Source organism: Heteronotia binoei, chromosome 19, assembly GCF_032191835.1.
Source record: "Heteronotia binoei isolate CCM8104 ecotype False Entrance Well chromosome 19, APGP_CSIRO_Hbin_v1, whole genome shotgun sequence".
Lineage (NCBI taxonomy): Eukaryota > Metazoa > Chordata > Lepidosauria > Squamata > Gekkonidae > Heteronotia > Heteronotia binoei.
Genome location: NC_083241.1, coordinates 18,411,412 through 18,429,581, shown reverse-complemented (window position 1 = coordinate 18,429,581; position 18,170 = coordinate 18,411,412). Strand labels below are relative to the sequence as shown.

Below are 18,170 nucleotides of genomic sequence, written 5' to 3'. Positions count from 1 at the left end.
CAGAACCGCACCCTGAGGCACACCACATGTGAGTGAGTGCCTCTGGGATGACTCCTCCCCTGTAACCACCCTTTGTCCCTGATCTTGGAGAAAAGAGGTCAACCACTGGCCGCAAGGCAGCCAGTCAGTAGCTGATGATCAACCGTATCAAAAGCGGCTGACAGGTCCAATAATAGCAGCACTGCTGAGCCGCCCCGATCCAGATGTCGTAGGTCGTCGTAGTGACCAGAACCATCTCTGTCCCGTGACCTGGTCGAAAGCCGAACTGGAATGGATCCAGTGCGGAAGTGTCCTCCAGGAATCCCTGTAGCTGAATTGCCACCGCCCGCTCTATAAAAAGGGAAGGTTTGATACCGGCCAATAGTTTACCAATACAGCTGGATCTGCAGATGGTTTTTTCAAGAGGGGACGGACCACAGCCTCTTTAAGGGCCGTGGGAAAGATCCCTTCTATCAGGGATCCATTGATGATACCTTGCAGTGCTTCAACATAGCATTGCCTGGCTAGCTTTTATAACGGGCACGGATCCAACCTACAAGTCGTAGGGCATACAGCTAAAAGGATCCTGTCGACTTTCTCCAGGCTGAGTGGACTGAAGGAATCCAGAAGTGGACCAGAAGACGTGCTCAGTGCCCCAAGTTCTTTCACTGTATCAAGTATGGCGGGAAGGTCGTGTCGAAGCGATGAGACTTTATCTGCGAAAAAGCTCGCAAAAGCCTCACAGCCTATTTCCAATTATCTAATATTTTGTTTACCATGCGGTAAAATTGTTAGTGACGGAATTATACTAAACAAGTGCTGGGCGCGAGGTTGCAGATGCAATCCGGGACGCAAAGTAATTCTTCTTTGTGGCCTGGACTGCCATCTCATAGGTCCACATGAATGACCTTTAGGATGTTCTCGTAGCTTCTTCACGAGTATGTCGCCATTGTCTCTCTAGTCGTCTTAATCGCTGTTTCATTGATCGCAGCTCCAGGGTATACCATGGAGTGGATCATGAACGAGGATGAAGAGGACGTCAGGGAGCGATCTCGTTGATGGCCGTGGAGAGCTGGCTATTCCAGTTCTCCACCAGTTCATCCAACGAGTCACCAGAGGGCCAGGGATCCCGCATAGCCGTTTGAAGCCGCAAAGGGTCCATCTGGCTACACGGGCGAGCTAAAACTTGCTCACCGCCGAGATGGGGTAGAGGTGGCGTATTCACACGAGTCCTCAGGGCATAGCGGTCAAACCATGGCACTGCCTCGGCAGAAATCTGATCCACTCCAACTCCCGCCGCAAAGATCAGGTCTAATGTATGCCCAGCCTGGTGCGTGGGCGCTGTTACATATTGGGAGAGTCCCAGTGCTGCCATGGAAAGCACTAGGTCCGTCGCCCAAGTGGAAGCTGCATCCTCGGTATGGACACTGAAGTCACCCAAGACTAAAAGCCGAGAGTGCTCCAATGCCCAGCCTGCTACAGCCTCCATCAGGGACGGTAGGGCACTGGCTGGTGTGCTAGGCAGACGATACACCAGCCAGACTGCTAAACTGTCCCCTACATCCCACACCAGGCCAGCACATTCTATGCCTATGATCTTTGGGGGAGGGAGCGCCCTGAAGGAGCAATCCTCCCATATGAAAATAGCCACCCCTCCCCACCGCCCGCTAGTCCGAACCTGACTGGATGTCTTTCATAATATTCTACAATATTTACAACAGTCCTTAAATTGTCCCTAATTTGTCTCTTGGGAAGAAATCCTGCTTGTTCCTCCTTAATAAAATTCATCAAGTATTGTTTAAGTCGTTCTGCTAAGATTCTTGTATATATTTTATAGTCGTTATTTAACAATGAGATTGGTCTATAGTTTTTTACATTCGTGTGTTTTAACAATTTATTGATAACATATGGTTACAAATCTTAATTTTAAATTTTCAGTGCTAACCCATATGGCATTTCAATCCCCCCTCCCTCCAATGTTGACTTCCCCGGAGTTATAGATTCAAGTTCAATACTAAAGGTACTTCTAACTGATCAAAGTCCAATATATATATTTTTTCCCCATTAATGCTAAAAAATTGTCCAATGTCTTTTTACGTTCCACTCTTTCTCCATATATCCTTTAAATTTCTTCCACTCCTTTTTGAATATCTATAGTTTTTTAATTCGTGACATCTCTGTCCTCTTTTGGAATCAGTGAAATTACCGCTTCCTTCCATGTATTTGGTATTTTCCCCTGTAGTCTTATAATATTCATCAGTTTTTGAAGCTTCAGTGTTAACTCCTCTTTAAGGGTTTTAAAATTTTTTGCTGTATATCCATCTGGACCAGGTGCTTTCCCCATTTTCATTGAACCCCAACTGGTTCATTCAAAACTTTTTCCATATTTTCTGTTAAGGGAGCTATTTTAATTTTTTGCAAATATATTTCCATCTTTTCTTTATTTATCTTAAAGCCTTTAAACAATTTGGCATAGTATTTAAAAAATTCTCTTTTGATTCCTTCTTGATCCACAATCTCTTTACCACCAACTATTATTTTGTTAATAATGTTATTTTCTCTCTCTTTTTTCATTTGCCAAGCGAAATATTTTCCAGGTTTATTTGCTCCTTCAAAAGATTTCTCCTGCCATCTTTTCAGATTCCATGCCAGTTCTTTATTTAACAAATGTCTCTTTGTGTTTGAAGTATTGTAATTTCTCTCATAATTTTATTTTCCCCAGGTCTCTTCCTCAGCTCCCCCTCTTTTTTCTTTATTTCATTCTGAATGTCCAACAATTGTTTTTCCTTTGCTCTTTTATCTTTATTATTCAGTGTAATCAATATCCCTCTCATTACTGCTTTATATGTATCCCAAACCGTTTGAAATTCGATATCCTCCTTATCATTTATTGGGAAGAAAGCTTTAGTTTCTTTCTCTAGAGATGCCACTATTTCTTTATTTTGTAGTAAGTCTTCATTTAACCTCCATCTTCTCACCTCTTTGACCGGCTTAGTTGATCAAAATAATGGATTATGATCTGCTCCTACTTTAGGTAAGATCTCTATTTTCTTTGAATTGTCAATTCTTGAAAAGGTCTTGCTGAAAAAAAGGTATAGTCCCGCACTTCAGGGTTGAACTTCCTCCATATATCTTCCAAATTTTCTTGTTTAACTAATTCAAAAAAGGACTTTGGCAATTTCCCTTCTTTATTATTTTTTCCCCAGATCTATCCAATGCATTCTTAATTGTTCCATTAAAGCCCCCCATTATCATAATTTGTTCATATGTCACATTATCCCATTGTTGTATAATGTCTTTTTTAAAAAGTATCTTTTGCTTCATTTGGTGCATACAGTCCCAATAGCAACGTTTTTTTTCATTTATTGTTATTTCCACCGCTATATATCTCCCATCATTATCCTTAAAAATCAATTTTGGGTCCAATTCTTGTTTAATTTTCTTCTGCTCAGCCAGTGAAAAAAATTCTAGTCCCAATTGTTTGTTCCATAAAAATTTATAATCCTTTTGTTTAATGTGTACTTCTTGCAAACAAATTATATTACAACTTTGCTTTTTAATCCAATGAAACGTTGCCTTTCTTTTTTTGTGGTGAATTTAGTCCATTTACATTCCAAGATAATAATTTGTAATCCATCATGGTTCAAATTCTTTATGTTCTTCATAAAACCTATGCAGTTCTTGTGTATTTGTGATTGTGATCCTTTTCCCTTGAAGTTCAAAACTCACACCTTCTGGTAGTATCCACCTATACCTTATTTCATTGTCCTGTAATTTTTCTGTCAATTTCTTGTATGTCCTTCTATCAGTTAACACTTGTCTTGGCAACTCCTTCATGATTCTTACTCTACTGCCTTCAACTGTCAATGTTTTCCCAAAGTTTTTATTTATGATCTTTCCCACCATTTCTTTTGTCATAAACTTTGAACATATGAACATATGAAGCTGCCTTATACTGAATCAGACCCTTGGTCCATCAAAGTCAGTATTGTCTTCTCCGACTGGCAGCGGCTCTTTAGGGTCTCAAGCTGAGGTTTTTCACACCTATTTGCCTGGACTCTTTTTTGGAAATGCCAGGGATTGAACCTGGGACCTTCTGCTTCCCAAGCAGATGCTCTACCACTGAGCCACCGTCCCTCCCCAACTTTATAACCACATCTCTTGGTAAATTATTCTTTTTGGCATAGAATGAGTTAACTCTGTACACATAGTCATACATGTACCTAGTACCTTCTAGATCTTCCTCCAGGAATTCCACAATAATTTTTATTATATGTTCCTTCAAGTCAGTTTGTTCATCTTCAGGTACTCCTCTCAGACGTAGCTGAGTTTCCATCAGTTTGCAGTCATGTATTACCACTTTTTCTTGTATTTTTTTCAAGGTGGAGTCATGTGCTTTCACTCTCCCCTCCACTTCTTGCACTTTCTTAGATGTTACCACAGTTTTATTTCTGAGATCCTCTATATCTTTTTTCAAATCTTCAATGTCCTTTCTAATTTCCTTTTTGGAGGCAGTTATTAGCTCTTTCATCCCCGTCATCATCCTTGCTTCCATTGCATCCAATTGCTCCTGCATCTTCTCCAGTGAAGCAGTCCTTGTGCGTATTGGCTTATTGTCTGACATGTAAAAATGCTGAAAAAGTTGACCTCACCAAATTAAAATCCAACTATCAGGTTTTAAAGAATAAATTTTGCTTTTTTCAATAAGCCCAAAATCACTGTCCCTGGAGCCTCCCAAGCTCAGATATAAATTTTTAAAGTTCATAATTTTCCCAAAATGGCGGTCGCGACTTTTTTTTGTAACCAAACTTTATTTTTGCAATATATTGAAATAAATTCATCTATTCAAATTCAAATATACTTCTCCAATACATTACATATTTTCCTCCCCCCCCCCCACTCCTCTTATTCATGACCTCCGCCGGTACTTAAAACAAATTAAAAGCATATTAAAGGTAAATTCACAACTATAACATCTTTAGAAAGAAAAAATTATCATTCACTAACTTTTTCTTTAATAATCACTTAGTACTTATTAAACACTAAGCTCATAATTATTAAATCAGTTCCAGAGTTCCACCTATTTTAGTCTTATCTTAACTCTCATATATATATTTACCAAATAACCATGTTCTACTAATGCTTTTATCACAATTCCTCTTTATCCTTTAAAGTTCAATTAATATTGTCATACACTACTAAATATCTTTTCACCATTATAAAATTTTTACACAAAGAGTTATTTTTCATTAACCTTTTCTCTAACATTCACTTAGTACTTATTAAACACAAAACTCATAGTTATAAAACCAACTCCAGAATTCCAGCTGTCTTAATCTTATCTTAACTCATATATGTATAATTACCATGTAACTATATCCTACTAACTCAATAATCACGATTCTTCTTTATCATTTAAAGTTCAATTAATGTTGTCATAAACTACTAAATGTCTCTTCACTCTCCATTGTATTTCCATGTAACTTTGGAATTTACTCCAGTCTTCTTTAAACTTCTCCAAATTATTGTCTTTTAAGATTCTAGTAAGTTTGTCCATTTCACTCCAGTTAAGAACCTTTAAGACCCAGTCCCATTTTTCAGGTATTCTGTCTTGCTTCCACATTTGCGCATACAATGTTCTCGCAGCTGAAAGCAAATACCACAACAATGTTCTGTCTTGCTTCGGAAAGTTTTCCATTTGTAATCCCACCAGAAAGATATCTGGTACTCTCCTAATATTATAACCCAAGATTTTCGAGATCTCTTGTTGAATCATTGTCCAAAATTGTTTCGCCTTTTCACAAGTCCACCACATGTGGTAGAAAGAACCTTCATGTTTTTTACATTTCCAACACCTATCTGAAGCTTGATTACTCATTTTCGTTAGCTTTTTAGGTGTCATGTACCATCTGTACAGCATTTTGAAACAGTTCTCTTTTATGTTATAGCACGCTGATATTTTCATTGAATTCTTCCATAGGTGTTCCCATATCTCCATCTGTATTTCTTTATTATAAGTCCACTAAATAAATATTAAAGTTAATCGCCCATTTAATCATTTGAGGCTTCACCACCTCCTCTTCTGTAGACCATTTCAATAACAGCTTATACATCCTTGAGATCAATTTTTCATTCTCGCCCAACAGCATTTTCTCCATTTCTGTTTTCTCTCGTCTTATACCTGTACTCTTAATGTCTTTCTCTAGCAAGCTTTTAATTTGTAGCAGCTGAAACCAATCAAATTTGTCCTGCAGCTCTTCAACCGATTTCATTTCAACTTTGCCCCCCTTGAATCCAAAGTGGTTTCCTCTCATCTCCATACTTACTATATTTTTTCCAAGTACTCAGCAAACTCCTCCTTATATAGTGATGTGAAAAAAACCATCCATCTTCTCTTTCCTGTAATACATATACGCATGCCAGCCAAAGATATTTCCATGGCCTTCTAGCACCAATAATTTTTTGTTGATCAAAGTCATCCATTCCTTAATCCATACCAAACAAACTGCATCATGATATAGCATTAAATCAGGTAATTGGAAGCCGCCTCTTTCTTTCGCATCTGTTAAGATTTTTATTTTGATTCTTGGTTTCTTACCCGCCCAAATAAACTCTGAAATCTTTCTTTGCCACAGGTTAAATTGTTTCTTATCTTTCACTATTGGGATAGTTTGAAATAAAAACATTATCCTTGGTAGAACATTCATTGGCTTATTGTCTGACATGTAAAAATGCTGAAAAAGTTGACCTCACCAAATTAAAATCCAACTATCAGGTTTTAAAGAATGAATTTTGCTTTTTTCAATAAGCCCAAAATCACCATCCCTGGAGCCTCCCAAGCTCAGATATAAATTTTTAAAGTTTATAATTTTCCCAAAATGGCGGTCGCGACTTTTAAGTCCCCTTTTTAAACTTTTTTCCATTTTTTTCTGGAAGCTTCCAAAATAGTTTTTAACAATAATGTCCAGTAGTATTTATCTTACAATGTTCAAATTCTCCAGCTCCACTAATTTTCAATGTCTCAAATCCTTTTAAATAACTTTTAAAATTTGACCTTCTTATAATGGCCGCCGATGTTTTTCTATGATTTCTCAGTCCTAGAGTAGGCTGGCTGACTCACAGTTTTCCCTTCTTCACTGATTATTTCCTGCTTTACTTGCCACCAAATCCCGTTTTCGCTGGTAGAGAGATTTCGCGATGCTTGTAACATACTTCCTGCTTTACTTGCCACCAAATCCCGTTCTCGTTGGTAGAGAGATCTCGCGATGTTTGTGACATACTTCCTGTGTCGTCTGTTAGATCTGCAGTTCTGTGACAATGGGGCTTTTCAACCAAAACCGCAGGTATTCCAAACAATTATTTTCTTTTCTCTTTTTAGCACTCTTTTAGTATTTTACAGTCCCAATTTTGCCCCTTCTCCCCTTCTTTTATCAATAGCTTCTATATTAAATCTTCCACCTTTTGAATTTTAATTTTTACAGTTCTTATTAGTCCCGGAATGATAGATAATGATCTGTACCTTTTGCTGTGGTTATCCAAAACGGCTCCGGTCTTGCATGAATTTAGATGTTCAGAAGAATCAAAGAAGGTTTGGATCTTGAAGAGCTTAAGTCAATTGAATGACTCTGGAAACCTCTGTAGACGCTGGAATGCAACTCGTCTCCGGAGACCTTTCAAAGCCTCAAAGGAGCCCCCCCGGGACTCCTTTTAAGCCAAAGTAAATCTCCTCAGAATTTTCTGAGCATGTCTTGGACTAATCTCTGACTGAGAAAAACAGACAGTAGGCATTGGATTGCCTTTTTCTACCCTGAACAGAAGTTCCAGTCTGCTCCCCTTCAAAGAAGCAGTTCAGCTCGACATTCTCCAACCCCCGGAAGTCCCCCGGATAAATAAAAGTGTTTTTAACCTACGATTACTAAAAGATGGGTTAACACAAAATGAATGTCAGGAGAAAAGCTTGAAGTTTGGATACTGAGTAGTTGTGACAGAGGGTTCTAGATCAAGTCTCTTTGCCTAGTGAAAGCACTCACCACTTCATTTATGGCTTTTACATGCAGGAGGTTCTCCTTGGAAAAATATAAGAGATGGGCAGAACCTGGAACAGAAGAGCAAAGGGGTGACTGAATGCCAATGGTTGTAACTTGTAACCCCAGCCCAATTACATCCATTTGGCACAACATGCTCTTTTTTCACTATACAAAAGTTTAATTGTGTATAAAAATTGTGCTATTCACAACAGTTTTAACAAAACAGAACACAATCTTCCAAGGCACACTAAGCTAACACCTACCCATCTCATCCACTGCGCCAAGGATGTGGGAATTATTTTCCAGATCTGAGGCACGGAGAGTACAAATTTCAAGCCTAGCTGTCTCCCAAGCACAGAGCTTCTCACAAGTGGCTATGCTGAAGACAGAAAGTCCTGTAGAGAGTCCAATGAAGATGTATTCTTGGGAGGCTGCCAGGCAATTTGCCCTTCCCACTACCTGGGAAGATAAAAAATTAAGAGAAAACAATGTCCAGCTCAGCAATTTCAACAAACAGGATTGACTCACCCCCCCCCCCCCAGTGCTCCTTGCTGATGTCCTCCCGCTATGCACAATGTTCAGCAGTGGGTCACTGAGCAGAATAAATTCTTGTACAGATCTCACTTTCTGTGCTCAGCACTAGGACACAGAGCCTGCCCTACCTGCAGATACAAGGACATGCTAGCATGGGAATGTATCTTAACCACATCTGTATTCTGTGATTCAACCCTTTGTCATCTCTCCAGAATGTATTAACTGGATAAAGATCCTTTATAAAGAACCCTGCTCTACAGTAGTTACTAATGGGTTCCGTTCAGAGAGTTTTTCTGTTGCCCAGGGCATATGCCAAAGGTTTCCATCTCACTACTACCTGAACCTTAAAAATTATTACCATAATTGATTATTTCCACCCTGGAAAGAGAGGTGCCAGAACTCTTAAGAGTGAAATGAAGGAGAAACACACAGGACTCTTTGAAGCAATATTGTTTTCACGTCCTACAGAGTCACCTCTACTTTAAGAGCCAGTTTGGTGTAGTGGTTTAAGAGCATGGACTCTGATCTGGGAGAATGGGGTTTGATTCCCAATTTGTCCACATGCGGCTGTTCTCAGAGCTATTCTCTCAAGAGCAGTTCTCAAATAGCTCTCTCAGCCCCACCTACTGTGCAAGGTGTCCGTTGTGGGAAGGGGAAGGAGACTGTAAACTGTTCTGAGACTCTGAGTAAAGGGAATGGTATAAATCCAATCTCTTCTTCTTCTTAAAGCAGTTTCCAAACTTTAGACATGTCACCAGCCTCCTCAGTTCTTTTTCAGGTCTTGCTTTTGGTGCCTAATGCTGAACGATGACCTTGAAGCAATAATGTTTTAACATACTTTGTTAGACTGTCATGATATCCCTGTGCCCTTCGTGAACTTTTAGGAATTTTTTTGAGGATTTTGTTTTTATGAAGAAATTATAGGACTCCATTCCAGCATGTTCCCCAGAAAAAAATCCCTGACTGTATCACTGAGCTTGGGGAGATATCACATTAATTGGGAAGGGATAAATCTCATGTCCTGTCTTTGGGAGGATCAGTTTCATCTGATATTCACAACCTATGGCCATTTAACTTTGATGCTGAATTTGTCAAATATCTCAGTTTTGGGGCGGGGGGAGGGAATCAATTTTTATTTTCTGGTTTGGGTCTACTGAACCTGAAAAAAAAAAATGGGATTCCTGAAAAAAATCATTGGACCCCAATACAAATATTTGGATCTGAGATTTTTCAGAAATCCTGAATTTTTCAGGAGGGTCCAACAAATTCGAACTGAGAAACATCAAGGAAAAAAAAGCAGCAGCAAAGCTGCTTAAAAAACAGCTGAGACACGGCTCTGCTGGGGCTCTTTTGGGCAGTCCCTTTAAACCGGACTGCTCAAAAAAGCTCACCAATCAGCCATTCTTGCAGGGAGCTGATCCTGAGGGGGGAAAAAGGAGTTGCATTTATCTGTAATCTTTGTTCACTGAATAGTCTTCTGTGTAGGCACACTCAGAACTGTGTTTCTTTAGGCTTGCCATGGAGATGAGCTAGAGAGCTTTATTAAGAATTTTCTAGAGTCCCAAGAGAGCTTCCCCTCCCTTCAGTGTTCAGTGAGTGATTTTTCCCAACTAAAAATCACATTATGTGGGAAGGGCAAGCACTCCTCCCTCAGTTCTCCCTTCACCGCTAAAAGTAAGGGAAAAAACAGGCAATGAGAAGCCCACAGAGGTGAAAGGAGGGAGGGATGAATGCCTGCATAAAAAATCACTTGATGCACAAAGGTTACAGGAAAGTGCAACCCCCTTTTAATCTCTGGGGAGAATAGCAAGGGAGAATAGCAAGTTCACTTACAAGGGCTGACTCTATATGCCCTGGGACCTGTCTACCTTTGGGACTGCCTTTCCCCATATGAGCACCAAGAGAGCACTGCAAGTTCCAGAATCTCCTTATGATCCCTGGGCCAAAGGAAGCTCGGCTGTCTACCACTAGAACAAGCGCCTTTTTGGTAGCAGCCCCACCTTGTGGAACGCCCTCCCTGAAAACATCAGGGCCCTGTGGGACCTGGAAGACTGAATTGAAGATTGAAATCAGCTTTCAACATCTAAGGGAAGGCGACCACCATTCCACAGCATTGACAACTTTAACTGATTCATTTCATACAATTTACAGTCCATAAAAATCCAAGATGGGTATTTATACCGCTAGATGTTATTTAGTGCTCTAGACTTATATAAGTACTAAATAACATCTAGCAATATCAATACCCATCTTGGATTTTTATGGACTGTAAATTGTATGAAATGACTTTTACTGTATATCTGTTTTTAATTTTTATGTTGTTTTAACTGTTGTTAGCTGCCCTGAGCCCGTTTGGGGAGGGCAGGATATAAATATGATAAAATAAAAATAAATAAAATAAATTAGCGGAATATTGACGTAACACCACTTTTCCTACAGCTGCCTTACTCCTGGAATCAACATCCATTGAATAATACTGTTAAAATGGTGAGGGCATTGACCAGGTCGCTGCTTTGCATACATCCTGGAAAGGCAGACCGGCTGTGATGGCTGCTGATGAAGCTTGAGCCCTTGTGGAGTGAGCCGACACAGTAAATTGACAGGGTGTACCAGACTCAGTTATTCCTGTTCTAATAGCCAAAACTATCCATCTGGATAATGTCTGTGCAGAGCCAGCTTTTTTCTTATTGCAGCTTCTGAAACAAACAAGAGTCCTGGTTTTCCTAAAGGATTGTGTGTTACATCTAATGTGTGCACCATTCTTTCCAATAGGGAAGTTGGGGAGGGAAAGAAAGTTGGGAGGTTTATGTCCTGACCCAAATGGAATCTGAAGACTACTTTGGGGGAAAACTCCAAGTGTTGTCTCAATACCACCTCATGTACCTGGAATTTCAGGAAGGCAGGGTCACACAAAGTGCAGTGATCTCACCTACCCTTCTGGCAGATGGCACAGCTACCAGAAATGCTGTCTTCTATGGGAAACAAGGGACAGGTCACAAGCCATTGATTGGAATAGTTTATCTATTAGACTGGACAACACTAGAGATAGGCTTCACTTAGTGATAGTGCATACAATGGGCAGACATAAATTCAGTAAACCTGTTTAGATTCCCCTACAGAAAAAAACAGTAGAACCATGGTTTAATTCATAAACTGAAACTGCAGCCCAAATATACTTCAACAAATGAGGTCAATAGTACCTTGTCCTTCAGGGACAACAGATATATGAAATAAGCTACAAGTCTCAGAGTGGAGACTATGTTCACTGTTTCAAGTACAGAAATGCTTCTATTTGTACCCATAACATTTTCTCATGAAGGGTTTATGTGCTGCTGTAAGTACCTCTGCCACTCCATCTGTTAGAGAATTTTAAGGTTGACAAACAAAGCTGTGAGATGCAGGGATCTCAGACCCAAAACATGATTTGCAGTAGGTTGTCTTCCAGTGGGAGGGTACAAAAGAGTCCTTTTGTCAGGTTCTGTAACAAGGGATCCTGAAGGTTTTTGCCATCTTCTAGGCACGGATCAGGGGTTACTGGGGATTTATGTGTGTGGAAGCTGTGAATTTCCTGTATTATGCAGGATGACCCTGGAGGTCCCTTCCAACTCTATGAATATTCTATGAAATACTGAACCCTAGTTTCTCAATGAGACATACTTGAGTGGCCTCACCTAGAAATGGCTCAGCTCTATCCCCTAAATAAGTGGGCAGCCTTGGGCTTCAATGCAGGTGTATTCTCCTGTAACTGAAGCTGCTAGGTTGGGCTGGCAGATAGTTAGTGCTCAGTCAGTTTTTGACCCATTCACATACAAGAATCTAACTATCTGGAAAAATTCTAAAATTAAGATGGGGAACAGGGGTATTTTTTGGAAACACTGGACATGTTAACTAACTAGCTAACTAACTTTATATCCCTCCTTTTTCTCAATGGGGTCCCAAAGTAACTTCCACCGTTCTCCTCTCCTGTTTTATCCTCATAACAACCTTGTGAGGTAGTTTAGGCTGAGACTGTGAGATGAGCTCAAGGTAACCCTGCAAGCTTCCATGGCAGAGTGGGGACTCAAATTCAGTTCTCCCAGACCCTAGTCTGACAATGTAACTGGCAAAATTTACTAATATTAATGATCAATGAATGTGAGTTTTATGTCTAAAGCACCACTGATTTGAATTAATGTTGATAGAACAAATAAAGCTTTGCCATATAGGAAAGGTGAAAGCCTTGTAATCTAGGGGTTGCAATCTAGTGCCCTTGTCTTTCCATGTACAAAGAACAGATGTGCGCTGTATCTCCTACACATAGAGGAGTATACATATAGGATATAAACAGGTCAAAATAATCTACTGAAGGTTCTTGGAACCTCAAGTTGATCATTGATATCTATGTCCTTTCACTTATCACATAATTTCCTTTCATATCTCGGGTAAGAGTTCAGAGTAGGACTGTACCAGAGATTTTTGCTTTTGATAGGATTACGTTAGCTGTTTTTGAGCAACCTATATGTCCAGAATGTACGAATTGCCAAAGGTTTATTTCCTCTGGGCTGGCCAACAACAGCTCTTTTTGAGACCTTGATGACCAGAACTTTCTGTATCTCTGAACCCCTTAGGTTCATATATGTTCACTAAAGCAAATATTGGGTTTTTATGGAATTAGTATATGCTGAATATGAGATAATGAGCTGAATATTGAGATGTGATTTTTTCTGTAGTAAAGATTTATAATGCTTTCTGTTTTAAAACAGTGCTTTCTGTCTTCAAAGCTTATAACGGAATAAATTAGTTATGGTTTTGGTACAACAGTCTCCTTACTTAAAATCAAGCTCCTTGCCAGTCTCCACCCAACCAATGAAAGAACTCAAGGGATGTGAGGGTCCTAGGGATTAATAACAGGTTCCAAAATCCCGCAGCAGTAACTACTATACCATGACTCTCCTATAGCTAATGGTCTAACATTCCAATCTCAGTTGACAGCATCAGATCATAATTTCAAACCCTTCAACACTCTGAGAACAGAATTCAATCTCTCAGCTATAGCTAACTGGCAATATATTAAGTTAAAACATTGTCTGAAGTTTGTTTTTGGTTCTGAGCAGGGATGGCCAAACTTGCTTAATTTAAGAGCCACATAGAATAAATGTTGGCTGTTTGAGAGTCGCAAGACATGAATGTCAGATGTTTGAGGGAAGGAAGGAAGGAAATAGATGGGGTGAGAGGAAGGGAGAGGTGGAAAGAAAGCAACTTTAAATGCATTCTCCAAGTCGCTGACTGGCTTGACTTGGAGAAGTGATTAAAAGAGATAAATGCCTTCTCCAAACTGGCTGATGGGGTGGTGGGGGCTTCGAGAACCACACAATTTGTTTGAAAGAGCCACATGTGGCTCCTGAGTCACAGTTTGGCCACCTCTGGTCCTGAGGCTTTTGCAGCTTCAGAACCCTCTTCCACTGCTTTCTCTATTCCAATCTTCAGAAATTCCCCCTAGACATACTATCACTATTTACAACTTTTTAAAAGCCAATTATAATTTAGATTTCACCTACCCCACTGGAACTTGGAACTGAATACTACAATCCACCTATCTCAATGGCAGAATGCATTTAAATCTACTACTCTGAATTTGTGCCTAGTGTCTAAGGTTTATTCATCTAAAAAAACCTCTTTTACGAGTATCTTGGTATCCTGCTAGATTTAGCCACCTAGGTCTTGCTGAGATTGATTCCTGCTCACACTGCCAAGTTCCTAGAACTAACCTGGTCCACATGCCCTGTAGATGCCCTAAAATTGCATGTTTCTGGCAAGAAGGGGCACATGTTAGACTTGATCTTCGCGGTGGGAATTTTAGTGGACGATATTACTGCTCAGACAGTGCCATGGTCGGACCACTATGCCCTTAAGGATCGTGTGGATATTCCACCCCAAGCCCGTTTAGGCGGCGAGCGTATTTTAGCTCGCCCGCGGAGCCAGATGGACCCTGAATGGTTCCAGATGGCTCTACGGGATCCCTGGCCCTCTGGCAATTCCCTCGATGACCTGGTGGAGTCCTGGAATGATAGGCTCTCCAGGGCCATCGATGAGATTGCACCTAGACATCCTCTGCGCCCTCGCCTAAAGCTAGCACCCTGGTATAACCAGGAGTTGCGGCAATTAAAGCGAGGACTCAGACGACTAGATAGGCAATGGCGGTGTACTCGAGATGAAGCGACTAGAGCATCTTATAGAGAGTGTATGAAGTCCTATGAGATGGCAGTCAAAGCCGCAAAGAAAACATACTTTGCGGCTAAGATTGCGTCTGCAACTTCGCGCCCGGCACAACTGTTTAGCACAATTCGGACTCTTATAACGCTGCCACAGGGCAGCCCAAACACTAGTCAATTGGAAATCGGCTGTGAGGCTTTTGCGAATATTTTTGCAGATAAAGTTGCGTCGCTCCACCGCGACGCCCCCGCCATATTGGAGACAGTATGCGAACCCAAGGCTCCTTGCCTGTCTTCAGATTGTGTCCTGGATGGTTTCAGTACTCTCAGCCTGGAGGAAGTTGACAGGATCCTCTTGTCTGCACGCCCTACAACTTGCAATTTGGACCCTTGCCCCTCCTGGCTTATTAAATCCTGCTAGAGGGAGCTTAGGTATCCTGTACAGGATATCATAAATAGATCCCTGATGGAAGGGCAATTTCCAATACCTCTTAAGGAGGCAGTGGTCCGCCCCCTCTTAAAAAAACCAACACTAGACCCGGCCGAATTGGCACACTATCGGCCGGTCTCGAATTTACCCTTTTTGGGTAAACTCATTGAGAGGGCAGTGGCGTTGCAACTACAGAGTTTCCTGGAGGATGCTTCTGTCCTCGACTCCCATCAGTCGGGCTTTCGCCCGGGTCATGGGACGGAGACAGTGCTGGTTGCCCTGGTAGTTGATCTTCAGGCGGCATCTGGACCGAGGCGGCTTGGCGGTACTGATGTTGTTAGACCTATTGGCAGTGTTCGATACGGTCGACCATCGGTTGCTGACCTGCTGTCTCGCCGACGTGGGGATTCAGGGCTTGCCTCTTTCCTCGAGGGTCGGGGACAAAGAGTGGCGATTGTGAATGAACTGTCCCGGAGGTGCCCGCTTGATTGCGGGGTCCCTCAGGGAGCAGTTCTTTCCCCGATGTTGTTTAACATCTACATGCGCCCTGTTGCCCAGATTGCCCGGAGATATGGGCTGGGTTGCCACCAGTACGCTGATGACACCCAGCTCTATCTGCTAATGGACGGCCAGCCTGCCTGTGTCCCAGAAAACCTGGACCTGGCGTTGCAAGCCGTGTCTAGATGGCTCAGGCTGAGCGGGCTGAAACTAAATCCAGCGAAGACAGAGGTCCTTTGCTTGGGTTGCCGTGGTCCAGGGAGGGAGATTCCCTTACCGGCCCTCGATGATGTGCCTCTGACAGTGGCGCACAGGGTTAGGAGCCTGGGGGTGCTATTGGAGCCTACTCTAACTATGGAGGCCCAGATAGCAGCCACTGCCAAGTCCGCATTTTTTCACCTTAGGCGGGCAAGGCAGTTGGCCCCTTTCCTGGAGAATGGCGATCTGGCAACAGTGATCCATGCAACGGTCACCTCGAGGCTGGACTATTGCAATGCCCTCTACATGGGGCTGCCCCTGTGCCGAACCCGGAAGTTGCAGCTAGTGCAGAATGCCGCCGCTTCAAAGACAATAATCTAATCCTAAACTATATACCAGCTCTATGGGCACTCCCCAAACATTAAGTGCCTTGGATTCAAAGAGCAGCCAAGTAAATTATCTTGCACCACTGGAAATCTCATATTCCTTCCTCTGTGGCTGATTAGACCAATGATGTGTTAGATTTCTGTAGAAAGGAGAAAATTACATAAAACAGATGAGAAGCTCCTGAGACCTCATTTCTATCTGACAAGATTTCCTGTATCTCTTTGACCAGTGACTCCTCAGATTCCCCATTCCTTGTTCAACTTCCCCCTTTTCTTATTCTTGACTCTTAGCTATCTGAGTCTATGCAGCACTTACTTTGTTTTCTTGTTGCTGGGTTATGCTGGGGAAGGGCAAGTAGTAGGGTTACAGGAAGTTTGTTATATTTACTATGTTTTGAGGGGAAAACAATACAAAAAATCTTTTTATTTATTTATTTGATTTATATCCTGCCCTCCCCGCCGAGGCAGGCTCAGAGCAGCTCACAAATTTGAGGTCACACCATTACATAGTGTGACCAAATAAAATAAAACAACAATAAAAACATAAAAACAATTTCTTAAAACATCTACTTATGCTGGTATCAAGGTTTCAGACAGAGATCTGATTGGTGGTTAGCCATTCTAAGAGCTCCTAGGATCGCAATAACATAAAGAGGTAGACCATCGGTGATGTTTCTATGGGCCAATCCCGCTGTTGCAGATGTTATCATTATAAAAATCCACGGCGGAAGAGTGCCATTTTGCAGGCCATGCAGAACTGTGAAAGCTCTCGCAGGGCCCTGATCTCTTCCGACAGCTCATTCCACCAGTTAGGGGCAGCAACAGAACAGCCCTGGCTCTTGTTGATTTGAGCCTCGCTTCTCTGATGCTGGGGACTGTCAACAAGTTTTGAGACCCAGACCGAAGTGCTCGCTGGGGCATATGCAGGGAAAGGTAGTCCCTAAGGTATGCAGGACCCTGGCTATATAGGGCTTTAAAGGTAATAACCAGCACCTTAAAACGACTCCGGTACATTATCGGTAGCCAGTGCAGCGCTTTCAGCACAGGCTGAATGTGCTCCCGTAGAGGAACTCCCATTAATAGCCTGGCTGCAGCATTCTGCACTAGCTGGAGTCGCCGGATTTGGGACAAGGGCAGCCCCATGTAGAGGGCATTACAGTAATCCAGTCTTGAGGTGACCATAGCATGGATCACTGTTGCCAAGTCGTCGTGTTCAAGAAAGGGGACCAACTGCCTTGCCATCCACAGATGGTAAAAAGCTCACTTGGCAGTGGCAGCTACTTGGGCCTCCATTGTTAAAGAGGAATCCAAGAGCACCCCTAAGCTTTTAACCTTGGGTGCCAGCGTGAGCTGCGCTCCATCAAAGGTTGGTAAGTGGACCTCCGGTCCTGAACCACGACGGCTCAGATACAGGACCTCTGTCTTCGTCGGATTTAATTTCAGTTCACTCAGCCTGAGCCACCCCACCACAGCTTGCAATGGTGCGGACACATCTTTCGGGGTGGAGTCGGACTGGCCACCCATCAACAGATAGAGCTGGGTGTCATCAGTGAACTGCTAATCTTAATGCTAAAAAAGAGTTACACCCTTAGAGGAAGGAATGAAGGAAGCATTATACCGTTGTGCCAGCTCAGCCCATCCTTGTGCCCTGACCTGGATGGCCCAATCTTGTCAGATTTTGGAACCCAGGCAGGATCAGCCCCCTGAATGGAAGACCACCAAGGAAGTTCAGGGTTGCTACACAAAGGTAGGCAATGGCCAACCATCCCTGTGTTCCCTTTCCTTGAAAACCTTATGGTGCTGTAGGGCTTTTTTGTGGTGGTATCAGTACTGTGAGTAGCAGCACTTTTGAGAATGTTCTTCCAAGTCCTGACGGGGGAACTACTGGAAAAAAGTGCAAACTTATATATGAGTATTGGTGGTTTTT

At 42.0% G+C, this 18,170-nt stretch overlaps 1 protein-coding gene across 1 annotated transcript in view; it reads right to left on the bottom strand.

The window, feature by feature from the left end:
* WDR93 (WD repeat domain 93) overlaps positions 1-18,170 on the bottom strand; it is an 89,172-nt gene that overhangs the window by 70,299 nt on the left and 703 nt on the right. Inside the window, exons 2-3 of the mRNA XM_060260069.1 lie at positions 8,270-8,465; positions 8,010-8,074 (exon numbers count right to left, since the gene is read on the bottom strand). Of these exons, the coding sequence (XP_060116052.1) occupies positions 8,010-8,074; positions 8,270-8,465 (261 nt within the window). The remainder of the gene's footprint in view (positions 1-8,009; positions 8,075-8,269; positions 8,466-18,170) is intronic.